Source organism: Vigna umbellata, chromosome 5 (assembly GCF_029865625.1).
Source record: "Vigna umbellata cultivar VRB3 chromosome 5, Vumbellata_1.0, whole genome shotgun sequence".
Taxonomy (NCBI): Eukaryota; Viridiplantae; Streptophyta; class Magnoliopsida; order Fabales; family Fabaceae; genus Vigna; species Vigna umbellata.
In genome coordinates, this window is record NC_142169.1 from 33,838,024 (window position 1) to 33,854,590 (window position 16,567).

General features: G+C 28.8%; 3 protein-coding genes and 1 long non-coding RNA gene across 4 annotated transcripts; 3 read left to right on the plus strand and 1 right to left on the minus strand.

Moving 5' to 3' along the window:
• The first annotated feature begins 1,339 nt into the window (after positions 1-1,339).
• On the plus strand, positions 1,340-3,193 carry LOC124826210 (tropinone reductase homolog At5g06060-like). The gene is made up of 5 exons (XM_047298982.2): positions 1,340-1,593; positions 1,704-1,911; positions 2,109-2,325; positions 2,428-2,534; positions 2,802-3,193. Exons 1-5 carry the CDS (start codon positions 1,499-1,501, stop codon positions 2,994-2,996), a joined length of 822 nt encoding a protein of 273 aa, XP_047154938.1. The 5' UTR covers positions 1,340-1,498; the 3' UTR covers positions 2,997-3,193.
• Positions 3,194-5,747: 2,554 nt separating this feature from the next.
• LOC148198171 (uncharacterized) lies at positions 5,748-7,814 on the plus strand. Its single transcript, XR_015786968.1, has 2 exons — positions 5,748-5,885; positions 7,637-7,814. It is a non-coding gene; the product is annotated as an uncharacterized LOC148198171 (long non-coding RNA).
• Positions 7,815-8,385: 571 nt separating this feature from the next.
• LOC124826209 (tropinone reductase homolog At5g06060-like) lies at positions 8,386-10,480 on the plus strand. Its single transcript, XM_047298981.2, has 5 exons — positions 8,386-8,516; positions 8,613-8,820; positions 9,584-9,800; positions 9,885-9,991; positions 10,140-10,480. Exons 1-5 carry the CDS (start codon positions 8,422-8,424, stop codon positions 10,332-10,334), a joined length of 822 nt encoding a protein of 273 aa, XP_047154937.1. The 5' UTR covers positions 8,386-8,421; the 3' UTR covers positions 10,335-10,480.
• Positions 10,481-15,404: 4,924 nt separating this feature from the next.
• Positions 15,405-16,262, minus strand: LOC124831879 (large ribosomal subunit protein eL37x). Its single transcript, XM_088091544.1, has 4 exons — positions 16,167-16,262; positions 15,939-16,074; positions 15,767-15,868; positions 15,405-15,686 (listed from the first exon to the last, which is right to left on the minus strand). The coding sequence occupies exons 1-4, from the start codon at positions 16,167-16,169 to the stop codon at positions 15,640-15,642; spliced, it is 288 nt and encodes a 95-aa protein (XP_087947670.1). The 5' UTR covers positions 16,170-16,262; the 3' UTR covers positions 15,405-15,639.
• Positions 16,263-16,567: the final 305 nt, after the last annotated feature.

Below are 16,567 nucleotides of genomic sequence, written 5' to 3' on the forward strand. Positions count from 1 at the left end.
GAGCAAATATGGTGGCTGAGCGATAATGCTTCAGCTGAGTGAGCAGATCTGGTGGTTGAGTGAAAATATCATATAATTTTAACTAAATTTTTATATACCTCTTATAATGTGTTTAATGTGTGTGATTATGTGAATGTGAAAATAATGGTTGGTTTATAATATGATATGTGAATGGTGGGAACCAATCCAATGAGGAATTTATGGTGATGTTGTTAGTGTGTGCTTTGACATGTGAGGATTCTAAAGTAGGCATCTCGATATACTACTAATCATTCAACTCATATAAAGATAATGACAAGAGGTCTTTATCCTGAACTTTTGGTCTTAGTTGTCAAAGCATGTGTCCAAGTAAGTCAACTCCTTATATGTTTGTATGATTGATAGAATGTTATAAATGTGTTGAACTAATATGTGATATTTTAAATTGTTTATGAAATTTTCTTTTACTAACTTACCATCACTTGTTGGTGTGAGTAGAGTATGAGTTGTGTTTTTATGTTGTTATAGGACCAATGATGCTAACCAGTGATATGTTAGGTTTAGCTAGATATTGTACAGTAATTTCTATCTTTTGAGAGATTTATTAATTTTTTGAGACCTTGTACATTTTTAATCTAGATAAATGTGTCAATATTTTGTATGCTTCTTATCTATCTCTTGCATAATATATGATGTTTTGTTTAGTAATTTATACTATTAAATGAGATATTACATATTAATATATTAAATTATCCTATGATATTTTTGTTGTGTCAAGATATTATCTGCCAATTTGAAATATAAAAGCTAAACTCATTATTAACTGTATAATCTAATTCACAAATCAAGGTATAATAATATAAAATTATCGCCTTATATATTAAATTATTTTTAAAAGTATAATTGAGAAATAACTAGAAAGAAGACTATAGATACCAACAAAATAATAGTAACATAAACACAAATTAAATAAAGAAATAATTTATTGTGAACCTAGAAGCTATATTCAATATAAAGTCAACAATTAAGAATGATCTAAAGCAATAATGTAATCTCACTCTAATCAAATATGGGTAATTATAAAATATTTATTCTTTATGTTTTGTGAAAATTAAATGCCTGTGGAGATAAATAATATAATTAACCAAAAGTTACAAAGAAAATTTAAAAACATAAACAGAAGAAAATTCCAAAAAATTAAACTACCGTGCAAGTCAATAAAATCCAACACTAAACAGTTATAATATTAAGATTACAGTATTCTAGGTGGGTGTCTTTTCCACATAGGTGGCTCTCACTAATTGTGTTAGAAGCAGCCATGGTCCTGTTCTCTATCTGTATTGCTGTGCATCAAGTCAAAACAAGTTTCTACTTAAAAATCACTTTCAAAAGGTGCATTTATTGTCTAGGTTATGTTCTTATTGAATGTTTAACTATATAATATAGATCACTGGTGAACATTAAGAAAATTTCAATTATCAATCTCCAAACGCGTTTCTAGAGTAGAAAACAGAAAAAAATGGCAGAACCAGAAATCAGCAGAAGTAAGAGAGGAGGAAGATGGTCTCTCAGAGGAACGACCGCTCTTGTCACCGGCGGCACTCGCGGCATCGGGTTGGTTTTCATCTTTCTTTCTAGATCATCTCAACATACTTTCTCTTTTATGATTGGTCATTTCACTTTGTTTCGGTCTGATGATTCATTTCTTTCAAACTGTTTTTTAGACACGCCATAGTGAGTGACTTGGCCGCGTTTGGCGCGGCTGTGCATACTTGTTCAAGGACCCAAATTGATCTAGACAAGTGCTTAGAAGAGTGGCAGAGTGAAGGCTTTCAGGTTACTGGATCGGTGTGTGACGTGTCCTCGCCTCCTCAGAGAGAGAATCTTATTCAGGAAGTAGCATCCACCTTCAATGGCAAGCTTAACATCTATGTCAGTTTGTTCTACTCATAATGTTCATGCATTTGATTATATTGTATTTACAAGTCTTGTTCAAGTAGAAAAGATAATGTATTAATGCACAGCCTCATGGTAGTTACAACAATGAAGAAGGAATTATACTGTTTATAGTTAGATATGTTTTATTCATTAATCATAAGTATGCATGATCGAGTTTTGTTTTATTTTAGGTAAACAACGTTGGAACAAACTTTAGAAAGCCAACAATTGAGTACAGTGCTGAAGAATACTCACAGCTGATGACAATTAATTTAGACTCCTCATTCCATCTGTGCCAACTTGCATATCCTCTTCTGAAAGAATCTGGAAATGGAAGCATTGTGTTCATTTCATCTGTTGCTGGTGTGGTCAGTTTGGGTACTGGAGCTGTCTATGCAGCATGTAAAGGTGAGTGTCATCATCAGGTTTTTTCTTTCATGAACATGTGATCGTTAAAATTTTATCACAAACAAATCAATATATTTACAATTTTGTTCTACTGAATTTCAGCTGCAATCAATCAGCTTACAAAAAATCTGGCATGTGAATGGGCAAAAGACAACATAAGAAGCAACTGTGTTGTACCATGGGCTACTAGGACTCCGCTTGTTGAACATGTAATTTCTCTTGGCTGTTTTCCTTTATATAATAAGTCTAATATTAATATTGTAGAGTTGAATTTAGAAATAAGTTAACTTCTTATATGGTACAATAAGATAAAATTGATTTTAATGAGATTTGTTGTTGCTAGGTCGCTTTTATAGATTTGAGTCAGACATCAGTCTATTTCTTAACCTAAATAAATAGAATACAAAATAGTGTTTATCTGTGTTAGATGATGTGGTGAATTTGTTCTAACTTTTTTTATTTCTTTGATTTGGTAGTTGTTGAAAGATGAAAAGTTTGTGGATGAAATAATGTCCCGTACACCAATGAAGCGTATAGCAGAAGCAGAAGAAGTGTCATCGTTGGTGAGTTTCCTTTGCTTGCCAGCAGCTTCTTACATCACTGGACAGGTTATCTGTGTTGATGGAGGATTAACAGTGAATGGATTTCAACCCACCATGAGAATTACCTGAAATCACTATTTCGAATAAATGATTCTCATTACAATAAGTGGACTATAAATTATGTGCAATTTGCTTTTCTCTCCTTTCTAGTTGCATAAGAAAATAAAATGGTCTTCTGATAAATGGGATTTTCTTTAAATAACTTTAATGTCTTCTGATTTTGTATTAATTAGTTATTTAGTTTTCTAATTTTTTAGTTTCATTTATTTTGGTCTTTTTAATATTTTTTAGATTTAATTTATTCTATTAATTTTTAAAAAAAAACTGTTCTATTTAAATGGATATCAATGCCCGTAACATATCAATTCATAAGATTTTTAATTTTTTCAAACTATTTATTTATTTTTTAATTTTTTAATTTTAGAAAAATATAAACTATAACATACCAAGTTATAGTCGTCTCATGTTTCTTTGACAATATCACAATTGTTATTAGCAAGTATGATTTATGTTTTTTAATAAATTAAAAAATCCACGAATTGATGCATGATATCTATATATGTTAATAACATAAGGATCAAATTGAACTTTTTAAAAAATTGAAAGAAAAAATTATATAAAAAAAAATAAGGAAACCAAAACTATCGAAATCAAATTACACTAAGCCTAGAATAAATAATATATACCAAAATAGTTAAATACTATTATCTAATCATAAATTATGAGTATGAAAAGCTTTTTTGTTTTTATATAATAATTATTTTTAAAATTATAATAAAATTATTTAAACATGTAAAAAAAACTTTTATATATATTACCCCGGACATGTATATTAAAATATTTAAAATAATATTAATTTTTATATATTAACTAATTAGAAATCATTCTAACACATTTCTTAATAATTATTATAAAAATTAACCATATAATTTATGGTTAAATGATCATGTAAAAATAGTTACGTTGCTAATTTAATACAATTATATTCTTAATAAACAGGATCCCAAACTCTCCTAGAAAAAAAATATAAAAAATACGTATAAAAGAATAGACATTTCCATTTTTGTGGGTTTTTAATTAAGTGCCTAATAAGGTACATTTTGAAGTCAATAACGTATTCATTGAAAAAATTATCCATGGTGTTTGAAAGAGTATACAAAAATATTATCTTTGTTAAAACTTCAAATAGCAAGAGTTCCTTTAAACAGAGAATTTGACATTTGATATATTAGAAAGAGTTGCTTCAAAGAAGGGTTGAAAATATAATTTATCTATCCAATTTGGCTATGCATATATTTATATAATCTTTTTATATAAAATATAAAAAATAGACGAATTATCCATTTAATTTTGTAAGTAAATAATTATTTATCAAAATCTAATCAATTGACGCGTTAATACGTAATAAATCAAAATTAAGTTTTTTTTCATAATTGATTTTATTTAATTCTTATATTATTAAATATTTTGAAAAATATATATTTAAGTTTGTTTGACAATTTTTCTATTGAAAATATTTTAAAAAGTTATTTCTATCTTTTTAAAATATTGTTTTTATGAATGGATTAAATATCTGTCCATAAACAACTGTTAATACAAGAATTAAATTCAATTTTATTAAATAAATAAGTTCTTTAATGAATAAAATTATATTAATATTTTTTAATGTAATAATTTATAATCTTATTTAAGGTAAGTATGTGATTTAATATTTAGTATTAAAATAAAGTCAAGTTAAGAACTAGAGAGTTAGGATAAATATGATTATAAAGTAAATAAATTCGTGCGAAAAATATAATTAGTATGAAAATTAAAGCCACCTGTGACAATTACTCAGAGAGTTTGAAGATATATAATTATTATTACATAAATTCAGGTTGAGGAAATCATAGATAATCAATTGGGATTATTAAATCTTTAGATAGAAAAGTTTTACATTAATTATTTGTTATAACTTTTCTATGATAATGCAACAAATAGTAATGACATAAGTGAGTGGTGTGATTTAGCCTAAAAATATTCTTTTAAAAGATGTTTGTGTGGTACAAATAAATACATAAAAGAATAATTAAAAATTAAATAATAGTATATAATAAAAACAGTCTTTCTTTTTCACTCAAACAAATAGTCTCTCATATTTGTATATCTTTTCTTTTTTTAAAACTCACTTTTTTCCTGTCTTATTTCTTTACTCATACAAGAGCGTTTTAATTAAAAAAAAAAGAACTTTTAATATAGAGAGAGACATAATTTAACAGACCATAAGATAAGACGTTTAATAATAATAATAATAATAATAATAATAATAATAATAATAATAATAATAATATAAGTAAATATAATCCTTCCACGTGCATTTACTTAATTAACGGCAGCGTGGTTTGTAAGACCCATGAAAAAAAAAAAAAAAAAAATATTTATAGTAGTAAATTTTAGTATTTTATTAGTAATAATAATTTTAATGGATAGAAAAATGTAAATTTTGGATATAAAATTATAGTAATTTTAGAAGGAGAGGTTCAAATTTTTGGTAACTTATTTAGTAAATTTTTTTTTAAATTGAATAGTAAAAAGTAAATAGTAAATAGTAAAAAGTAAATAGTAAATAGTAAAAAGTAAATAGTAAAAATAAATTTTCAGCATTAAGATTCCTTAGCATGGAAGAAAGTAGTAGGTAGAAATTAGGATCAGATTTGGTGAGAAAATGATTGAAATATTATTTTTAAATAATATTAAAATAATAAATAATATTAAAATATTAATGAATAGTAAATTTTTTTACCTATAAATAGCCATAGGAGGGAAGGTTATTTTGCACCAAGAAAAGAGGAATCAAGTGAGAGCTTGAGAAATAGAGAAGAAAGAGTTAGGGAGAAATTTTTAGTTGCAAGAAGAGTAGAGGTTCTGAAGGGTTTCAGGGAAACAAATTCGGAGCAGGAGATTAAGTCTGGAATAGAGGTAAGGGGAGCTAATCTTTTTCTTGTATATGATTTTTTATCCATGTTATGATAATGAATATGAGTTATGAGTATGTTAAAATTTTGGTAATGGTAGTTATCTATTCACTTACATAAATTTAGTTTTCATGATTATAATTTTCTTATTTTCGAGTTAGTATGGTAAAACTTTTCTTTTAATTATTTTGACCGTTGGAATTAGCTAAAATTTTAATATATGAATCCTAAAACCTATTTCTTCACTTTGACCGTTGGGATTTGTAATTAGAAGTCTGTACTTAGAGAAATAAATCCTGCATGTTTGAGTAAATTAATTACCCCTGTAGATCTGTTACTGAGTCATCTCGGTAAAATATATATTACGATTTATTTGACCGTTAGATCAACTTGAAAATTTTATATATGATTCCTAAGATATATTAATACACTTTGACCGATCGGATTATAAATTAAAAGTCTATGTTTGGAGAAAATAATTTTTAAGTTTTGAAAAATCTGATGAACACTATATTTCTGTTCTTAAGTTATTATGGTAAAAATTTCATATATATTTTATTTACCGTTAGATTGAGCCCAAAATTTAGTATGTAATTCATAAGACATATTAAGTCATTTTGACCGTTCAGATTTGTAATTAAATGTCTGTGCTTAGGGAAATTAGTTTCGCATTTTGAGTATAATTGAAAACCACTTAAAATTCTGCACTTGAGTTACCTCGGTAAAACCTCAATATCTATCTAGTTAACCGTTGGATCAACCTGAAATTTTAATATGTAGTTTATAACAAATAGTGAATTATTGTGACCATTCAGATTTGAAATCGGAGTTACAGATTTAGAGATATTAATTTCGTATCTTCTCAGGGATCTTAATATTGCTTAATTTCTATTTTTTTGATATCTATATTAAATTTCGGTGTTAATATTATATGCTGTTGTTTTAAATCTGTAAATAAGAAATTTGTTAAAAACTAGTTGAGGAACGCTTTGGCTAAGGAAAGATTTGGTACTTAAGTTGTCCATTGTGACGCACCTCTCTTTCCTGGAAGTCTACTCGACAAGTTTTTAACTTAAATCCTATTGAACAGATTATGTACTGTTAATTTATTTTGATATATTCAGTTTGTATGATTTCTAAAATGATTGAATTTTATTGCATTTGAATTATGCATCTGAACATGGTTGTGAACTATAATGATGTATGTGAGTATGAATTGGACATCTCAGGGAGAGATGACTATGTAATGTTGTGGTTGTTGAGTATAACTGTAGTGAACCTAGGATCGGTCTGTCTATCCCTACACTCAAAGCATTGTTCATGCTCACATAGAGAAGAACAGTGTCAGTGGTGAGAGTAGAGGGAGGTCCTCGTCTATAGCCTTTGATGGCAGAGATAGGCAGGTTGGGGATTTACCTTGCTAGTGTTGGAGAAAGACCAACAGACTATGCGAGTGCAAAGACGACTGTTGGTTCGACAGTTATACAAATCCGGATGAGTCATATGTGTGGATTTACCTTGCATAGTGTTGGAAAGTGCCAGCAGAACTATGCGAGTGTAAAGATGTGTGAGTCGTGGTTCAATGAGCATGCTATAATTGTTCTTTTATATAAATCTATGTATGACACCATGAGTTAACTGTGATATTGATATAACATGTTTTTTTTTATATATCTAGCTCACCCCTACTTGTTTGTGTTGTGTGCTGTTTGGGTATGTTTCTCTGGCGATGATCATCCACTTGGATGAGAGCAGACGTTGTTGAGGAAATCCCTTTGGAGTAAGAGCTGGAGGATACTAAGGTTGCAGAGTAGTCTTCTTAGGAGTTTCCCATCTGAACACATGTAGTGTTCGAATCTATAAACTGTTGAAGTTTAAATTTCAGTTCCTTTTATTTCTTGATGACTGTAATTTCACATTTAATTACACGTCATGATCCGACTGTTCTCTTTATTGGAATGTTGACGTCTTTATTATGTAATAATTGTTATTATATAATAGGGATGTTACATGGTTCACATGATCTAAGAACAAAAACAGAACTCCACTCATATTCTATTAAAACATTAAATTAAAAATATTAAGTGTGGTTTTAGTTTCTATATAATAAATGAAGAAATATCACAAAATGCCATCATATATTTTTATAAGAATCATATATAATTAAATGATGTACCAATTCTTTTTTTCTTAAAATATTTTAGTTAAATATATGAAAATAATATATAAGTAATGAGATACGAATCTCTCAAAATTACTTTAACTTTAAAAAACATAATTTCTTTTGAAAGAATGGTACATGTTAGTAATAAATTTATCGTCTCTAATTATTTAATTAACTTTTTTGAAGTTGATGCAAAAGCAATGTAGGTGGGGTGCATTGCATGTGAAACAGCCATGCATGCACTTATTATATATATATATATATATATATATATATATATATATATATATATATATATATGTAAGCTTGGGATGGACTGCATCATCCTGAAAAACATAATCATAGTTTATTGTTTTGTGAGTGAAAAACAGTGGAAATGGCGGAGTTGGAAGAAAGCAGCAGTAAGAGAGGAGGAAGATGGTGTCTGAAGGGAATGACGGCTCTGGTCAGTGGTGGCACTCGTGGGATCGGGTTGGTTTTCATCTGAACGCACCTTCTCTTCTAAAACCACTCTTCATTCTGCTTTGCTTTTCTTCTAATATTTCTTCGTCGGAAACTGTGTTACAGGCACGCCATTGTGAGTGACTTGGCCGCGTTTGGCGCCGCTGTGCACACTTGTTCCAGGACCCAAACAGAGCTCAACAAGTGCTTAGAAGAATGGCAGAGTGAAGGCTTTCAGGTTACTGGATCGGTGTGTGACGTGTCCTCGCCACACGACAGAGAGAAGCTTCTTCAGAAAGTTGCATCCATCTTCAATGGAAAGCTTAACATCTATGTAAGGTAAATCTCTGCATAATTCCATTAGATCTAGATCCACTTTATTTTTTATTTCTTCTTCTTCTGTGTAAAACTGTTTCTGCATAATCTTTTTTTAGTCATATATTTGCAATACTTTCAAATCAATCTGGTAACACCAACTATTCCTAATCTTCCTTTTTTATAGCAACGAGTTTTACTAGGGTCATTGATGAATATTTGATTCTTTTTGTACAGCTGAATATTTGAATGTATGGATTCATTAATTGAATATTGTGCATTAATTTATTTTTTATTTTATTAGTTTCCTTAATTAATATTTGAATTAATGCATTTATTAATTGGTCATTATGCATTATTTATTATACTTATAGAACCCATTTTTTAAATATCAAATTTTAAAAAATAAAACTAAAAGGTCTTTAAATTTTTTAATGTATAATTATCGCTAACATCATATATTCCTTTTGATTATTCATATGACAAAACACATAATTAATTTTATCAGGTATAAAAGTTAGTAGTTGAATTTAACAAATTATCGTGTAAAATTTAAACTATTCTAAAAATATTCATAGAATTAAATTGCTTAAATAGTGACAAGGACATACGGTTTCAAAAATAGTTTTTTTACCCACGAATGATTTTATATCTAAAAAGCACGCTTGTTTGTAGGTAGAAATGAAGAATTATAAGATGTGTGAAAATGCTCCTAATTTGAGATGACAAGCCAGAGTTTCATTTCATGAATGATAAATATGCATGAATTTGTGGTTGTATAGGTAAACAACGTTGGAACAAACTTCAGAAAACCAACGATTGAGTACAGTGCTGAAGAATATTCAGAGCTGATGACAGTTAATTTAGACTCCTCATTTAATCTGTGTCAACTTGCGTACCCTCTTCTCAAAGCATCTGGAAAGGGATGCATTGTGTTCCTTTCTTCTGTTGCTGGTGTCACCAGCATGGGTACTGGATCTGTTTATGCAGCAAGCAAAGGTCAGTAATTACTACCAAACTTACTGCATCTTTTCTCTCATGAAAGAAAGACAGTAACAATTTTTTTGTTCATTGAATTTTCAGCCGCAATTAATCAGCTTACAAAAAATTTGGCTTTTGAATGGGCAAAAGACAACATAAGAAGCAACTGTGTTGTACCATGGACCACCAGAACCCCACTTGTCCAACATGTAATTTCCTTCTTCCCAATTTTTATTTCTCATAGCTGTTTTTAACCAGAAGCTTAACAAAGAATTTATCGAATGTTGTAGTTAGAATTTGTTGGAATTATGAAAGTGTGTGTTGTGTTGAATAATATGTTCAACATTTTTGTTGCAGCTGCTCCAAAATCAAGCTTTTGTGGATGATGTGATGTCACGTACCCCTCTTAAGCGCATCGCAGAACCGGAAGAAGTGTCATCTTTGGTGACTTTCCTCTGCTTGCCTGCTGCATCGTATATCACTGGACAAGTTATTTGTGTTGATGGAGGAGTCACTGTTAATGGATTTCAACCCAGCATTAGAATTACTTGAACTTCTTTCACTTCTTTCTGTCAAACAAATCATTCTCATTTGCTTCTCTTTTTTTAGTTTGCCCTTAGCCAGTAAAATGAAAATTTTACTTCAAAAAGGCTTCGCTATTCAGAACTCAATAACTTATTTCATTTCGTTTTTCTCAACTTTGTTTTTGTACTTGTTTTTTTGTTATATATTTCCATTTTACTATTAATTATATAATTAGATATTACAATTTGATTATTGAGTCCAATCATTTCTTACTATATTTATATTTCGACCAAAAGTTAGTTATAAATTAGTGGTATATTTTAAAACAATTAGTTAATTTTTACTTTTTATTTAGATCTTACTAAAGTGTTAAATTCTATCTTTTCAAGTTGAAAATAATAAAAAAATTAATTCAAATAATATAAAATAAAATTTATATTATTAAGAAGTACTATGTTTTATATTACAAATATAATTATTTAAAACCTTATGTGAATTTATAATATATATATATATATATATATATATATATATATATATATAATATGTTAGTTTTTTTATTAAATAAATATCAATTTAAGATTTACATATTAAAATATAAAAAGTGTGAGGCCTTGGAAAATTAACCGTAATCCATCTGTCTAATCCAATTAAATGCACTGCTGAGTCACCTGACTGCTCTCATTAATGCACCGTGCCACACATTCAGTCTCATTAAAACGCACTCACATTCTCTACTGCACGCCTGCCATTTGTCACATTAGAACATTCTGAATTTACAGTGGAAAACAGGTGTCCGCATGAGAGTGCACGTCCGTTTGACGTTGGGAAGAAAAATGATTTTTCTGAAAAACCTTTCTTCTCACTCTCTGCATTCACCTTCTTCCTCACGAAACTCAAACCCCATTTTCTCCATCTTCTCTCTAGAACCTCCCAACTTCTCTCTACTGTAATTCTCAAGTTTCTTCTCCTATCACGTTTCAGAACCGTAGAAACGTTCCTGGAGACGTGAACGTCATTCTGGACCGAACAGAATTGGGATCGGAACTGATAAGTTATAGTCGCTAACCGTTCGTCCATTTGGTTTCATGCGAACACTGGTTTGGTTGCATGCATTGGGTTATAGGTCTGAGTTGTTTCTGATTTCTGGTGTTTTAGATTTAAGTGAAATTTGTTGAGCGAAACCTGAGGGTAGAACACTGTTAGAGGACGAACTAAACCTTGCTTTTTGGGAGTACACTGCTATCCAGGTAAGGGAAGCTTATATGTTTAATTTATACTTGAATGTGGTATGATCTGATTTGGATGTATGCATGTTGATGATTGAAATGCATGTATGCAGTATGAATGCGAATGTATGATGTATGATGATTGAGATGTATGATCATGAACATGGATGCTTATGTTGTATGAAGTAAATCTGTATGATGATGTTGAATATGAAGTAATTGGAATGAATGTTATAAAGTTAATAAATTGAAAATCATATGAATTATAAAGTATAAGTTTAAATGTTGGAGATCTGAAATCTGTTATGGTTGAAAAATCTGAAACGTAAATCACCTTATATGATAAATTACGCTCGTCACCGTACGGTCTTATACCGTTCGGTTTCCCCTGAAAATAACTTAGAATGGAATTCTTTCATTTGGGAAGAACTCCACTTGAGAGCGAGCGTCCCCAATTAAAGGTCTGAGCGTTCGGTTCAGCTCAGCTGTATATAAATACTTTACACTTTAAAATATGTAACGTTCGGTCTTATACCGAACATTCGTTCTAAACAATGCTCGGTCTTAAACTAAGCGTTCGTCCTAAATAGCGCTCGGTGTTAAACCAAGCGTTCGTCCTAAAGAGCGCTCGGTCTTGTACTAAGCGTTCGTCATGATTGATTCTTGGTCATCTACCTAAGGGTTCGTTTTAAGGAAGTGTTCGGTCTTAGATTGAACGCTCGTCCTATCGTTGATTCCTTAACGAACGTAAATACCGTTCGTCCAAATACTTAATAAATGTATATTGTCGCGTTCGGTCATTGACTGGCAGTCGACCTCTTTTGAAACAAAAGGTTCCTAATGTAGTTAAGTATTCTGCTTGATGTATCTTCGTACAATAGGAGTCAACCTGTCCTCTTGGTACTTAAAATATTCTGAAAATAGTCGTATTATTCTGAAGTCTTTCTGATTGTTAACGAGTTCTTCTAAATCTGGATTCTAACGTTCGTCCTCTTCCTTCAGAAAGTTGAACGTTCGTCCTTTTAAGAGAGTGGAATATAGAATGAAAATGTTATGAATATGAAATATTAAGAGGTGTGAACACTATATTAAATGATTATACGATTATGGAATTTGAACGAGCGTTCCATGGAGGAACGTCTCTTATATATATATTTTAATATTAAATTTGGTAAAGTATGATTGTGGATAAGCTAGGCCAGGCTTGGTCCATCCTGATATTCCGTGACACTCATCTTCACGTAGAGGGGAGTAGTTCATGTGTGGGAATGACAGGAGGTCCTTAGTCCATAAGTTAACATGGGCGACGTAAGAACGGACTAACCTCGAGTGGCAGCTGATTAGGTATATCCCGGCTACTACATCACTCGGGTGCGAGGACGCTTGTACCTACACGGTTTCATACAGTCCGGACGGTCGTCTTATATATATATATATATATATATATATATATATATATATATATATATATATATATATATATATATATATATATTTATACAATGTTACATGATGTTATATGTTAAACTATGTGATTGTGTGGAATGATATGTTCACTGTATGTGTTGATGTATATCTTAAATTATATAAGCTTACCCTTTCGTTTTTCCTTGTGTTGTCTACTGTCTATGTACGTTCGTCCTGTCTTGCAATGATCATCCGTGTGGATGTGAGCAGAAGGCGAGGCCACTCTGGAAGATGTTATTGAAGAAGAAAATCTGGTCGAGGTGGAAGTAAAAGTCGAGCCTTAGAACGCTCGTTATGATAGGATTGTAAATGTTAGATTTCATTTTTGAAGTTCGGTTAAATATTTTGTAAAACCGTTCGTTCTAGACTTTCCTTGTTTCCGTTTCGTGAATGGTATTTTCTGTATATAAGTCGTTCGGCTTTGGAACCTCGTTTTATTAATATAAAGACTGCATTGATTTACTGTTAATTGTGATTGATTCTGATTTATAGTAATTACTGTATTTTGGGATGTTACAAAAAGTATTTAACAAGTTATTTATCATAAAGTATTTGACATAAAAATATAATTAAAAAAAATGGTATAAAAAAATTAATACTTTAAATATAAGTTATTTTCATCTAATTTTTTGTTATACTTTTGTTTGTTTGTTATGAAACTTATTTAATCAGTGTAAATAATATATAATAATATATAATATATAATATGTAATAATATAATATATATAATATAGTATATTTTAAAAAAACTACTTTTTAGCTTTTATTTTTTATTTTATAACATTTAAATTTTTGTTTTTTTTATTCCTAAATTTTTGAAATCAACTACTAAATACAATTTTTTTTACAAATATAATTATTTAAAATTTTATACGAAGTTTTATTTATATTTGGTTCATGCTATTTTTTTATTAAATAATCTTAGTTTAATTTAAATGAAAAGTATTTATATAATAATTTAATAAAATAATTATAATTTTATATATAATTAACATTTTGGAGATTTAAATGAAAATTTTAAATTTGAATAAATAATAGTTTTATTTAAGAAATAAAATAATAATTATTAGATATTAAATTATAGAGATGAAATATATTGATATTTTTACGGTAAATTAATTTAAAAATAAATTAAATAAATAAGAGAATAAAAAGTTCGTTAGAGAAACAAATAATTAAAAGTTATAAAACAATAAAATAAAATATAAAAAATAGTATGAGCAAATTAGTTTAAAAGAAAAGTAAATTAAATTATATGTATAAATAACAAGAAAATAAATATATAAATAAATTAAAAATAAACTAAAATAAATAAGTAAAATAATTTTTATGTAGTAACCAAATAAATATAAATAGATAAATTAAAAATATAGAATGATTAAAAGGTAGACTTTTAAAACACTTGTAAAAAAATAAATATAAAAATATAGATAATAAAATAAATTCTCTATTTTTTTTATATTATAATAGATTAGGAATGGTAAAACAGATCAATCGATCCATTTTGGTGAAAAGTCCATTTGTCAAAAACATAGCTTAAAAATCTTAGACACTCCATGAACTGTGTAAGCCCATTTATTTTCATAAATTTGCGGACTGGTATCATTAATAATATGAATATATAATCATTACTTCTATATATTAAATTGAATTACTTTTACTATAGTTAACAATTAAAGCTTAATACATAATTATCTAAATTTTAATATTTTGACTTTTGTTTGTTACATGTCAAATTGTTTTAATATCTAAATTATCTTTCTATTTGTTTAAAAAAACATCTTTCAAAATTTTACCACAACAAATCTTCTATATAAACTTGTATCTTCTCAATTTCATACAAAACTAATTAAATTAAGGCCATTGCATAACCAAAAAAGTAGCATAAGTTCAATTTTGAACTAAATAAATATTTATAATAAATAAAATTTTATAGAACTATTATTTATTTATTAAGTAGATACATACATACATACATACATACATACATACATACATACATACATATATATATATATATATATATATATATATACACATTAATTTATTATTTTTAAAACATTCGTTGACATATTCATTCATATGTAAAATTACTCCTAATATTACACTAGTTCGTATCTTCAATAATTAGAGTGGTACATACATTTTGTTTTCTTACTTCATATGTATTAACAAATACGAGATACGAAATAAAGTGATTAAATATAATAAAAATCATTATGACGATGAAAATAAATACTTTGATAAGTAATACAACTAAATATAATGAAAAATACTTAAAACATCTATCAAAATGGTAGAGACTATTTTATGTAGTGATCACAGGAAAATTCAAACTAGATATAATTCAGGTAGTTAAGCTAACTAATGTCTAAGTTGTTTTACCCTTACCAAACCAATATTAGCAACAAATTACAAAATTTAAATTAAATACATGAAATTTCTTAATAGGGTTAAAGTGTAATCTATATTGATCAAATGAACACTGGGCTATCAAATCCATCAAATGCCGAAATAAAAATCCATTACATATTAAATAAAATTGAGACGACAGAAAGAAAAAGTTATTTAAAAATAGCACAAAACCCTAAACTATTATAATTCACTAACCCAGAAAAATTGTTTCCTTTCAAAGCTCAGGTAGTGGAAGCCGCCCCCCTCTTCCTTGGTGTTGCCTCGGTACCTGATTCAAAACGACAACATTAAAGAAAAACCCTAAACCAAACCCTAAATTTGAACGCTCAAATAAATAATCGCCCATACCCTCTCTAAAGCCGCTCTTGAATCTGCGAGGCACGTGACGCAGGTACCTCATCCTTCCAGTTCCGGTAGTCTTTCTCCTGATGGCCTTAACGCTCCAGTTATCTGAAACCATCAAAGACTCAAAACCGAATCTTACACAATCACTTACAATTTAATAATAAAAAAAACATACATTTTCTGGTGCGCGCAGCGGGGAAGGCGCACGCAGAACACCGACTCTTTTGAAGGTGGAAGCTGCGACGGCCGCACCTCACACAGAGCGTGTGGGTCTTGTTCCTCCTCTTGCCGAAACTCCCTGTTCCCTTCCCCTGCATCCATGCGAAACCCAAACATCATCAGACTCATCACACAGTCAAATTTACCTTAGATCTATGAGAGGAAGTGAAAGAAGTTGTATTACCATCGAAGCAGCAAATCAGAAATCCCAATTGGAGGTCTCTTTATGACTGCCAAAGGAGAAAGGATTTATTATAAAAGACCACTGATGACATTTTGGGCCCAGGCCCAATATATAACTTAAAAAAAATGTTTCACCCTCCACTTCCAACACTTCACCCTCGCCTCTAACTTTTTCAAAAAAAAAAATTCTTAATTTTAATAAATATTTTTTTAACTTTTTATCTTTTTTATTAAAGTAATCCTACACCCCTTTAACTCTTCACTCTTTTGATAAAAAATTTTAAAACTTTATTTCTTATTTATAATTTCATAAATATATAATTTAATTTAAAAGTCTAATATTATTTAACATATTTTCATATTTTAATAATTATTAAAATATAATTTATATTATTATAATAG

What these genes read in the sequence shown, in the direction of transcription:
- LOC124831879 (XM_088091544.1), bottom strand. An exon ending in CGCTGCGCGCACCAGAAAAT is followed by an intron (nt 15,869 to 15,938) that starts GTATGTTTTTTT and finishes TGATGGTTTCAG; the next exon opens with ATAACTGGAGCGTTAAGGCC. An exon ending in CAAGAGCGGCTTTAGAGAGG is followed by an intron (nt 15,687 to 15,766) that starts GTATGGGCGATT and finishes GTTTTGAATCAG; the next exon opens with GTACCGAGGCAACACCAAGG.
- LOC124826209 (XM_047298981.2), top strand. Translation starts at nt 8,422, where the DNA reads ATGGCGGAGTTGGAAGAAAGCAGCAGTAAGAGAGGAGGAAGATGGTGT. An exon ending in GGTGGCACTCGTGGGATCGG is followed by an intron (nt 8,517 to 8,612) that starts GTTGGTTTTCAT and finishes ACTGTGTTACAG; the next exon opens with GCACGCCATTGTGAGTGACT. An exon ending in TGTTTATGCAGCAAGCAAAG is followed by an intron (nt 9,801 to 9,884) that starts GTCAGTAATTAC and finishes TTGAATTTTCAG; the next exon opens with CCGCAATTAATCAGCTTACA.
- LOC124826210 (XM_047298982.2), top strand. Translation starts at nt 1,499, where the DNA reads ATGGCAGAACCAGAAATCAGCAGAAGTAAGAGAGGAGGAAGATGGTCT. An exon ending in GGCGGCACTCGCGGCATCGG is followed by an intron (nt 1,594 to 1,703) that starts GTTGGTTTTCAT and finishes ACTGTTTTTTAG; the next exon opens with ACACGCCATAGTGAGTGACT. An exon ending in ATGGCAAGCTTAACATCTAT is followed by an intron (nt 1,912 to 2,108) that starts GTCAGTTTGTTC and finishes GTTTTATTTTAG; the next exon opens with GTAAACAACGTTGGAACAAA.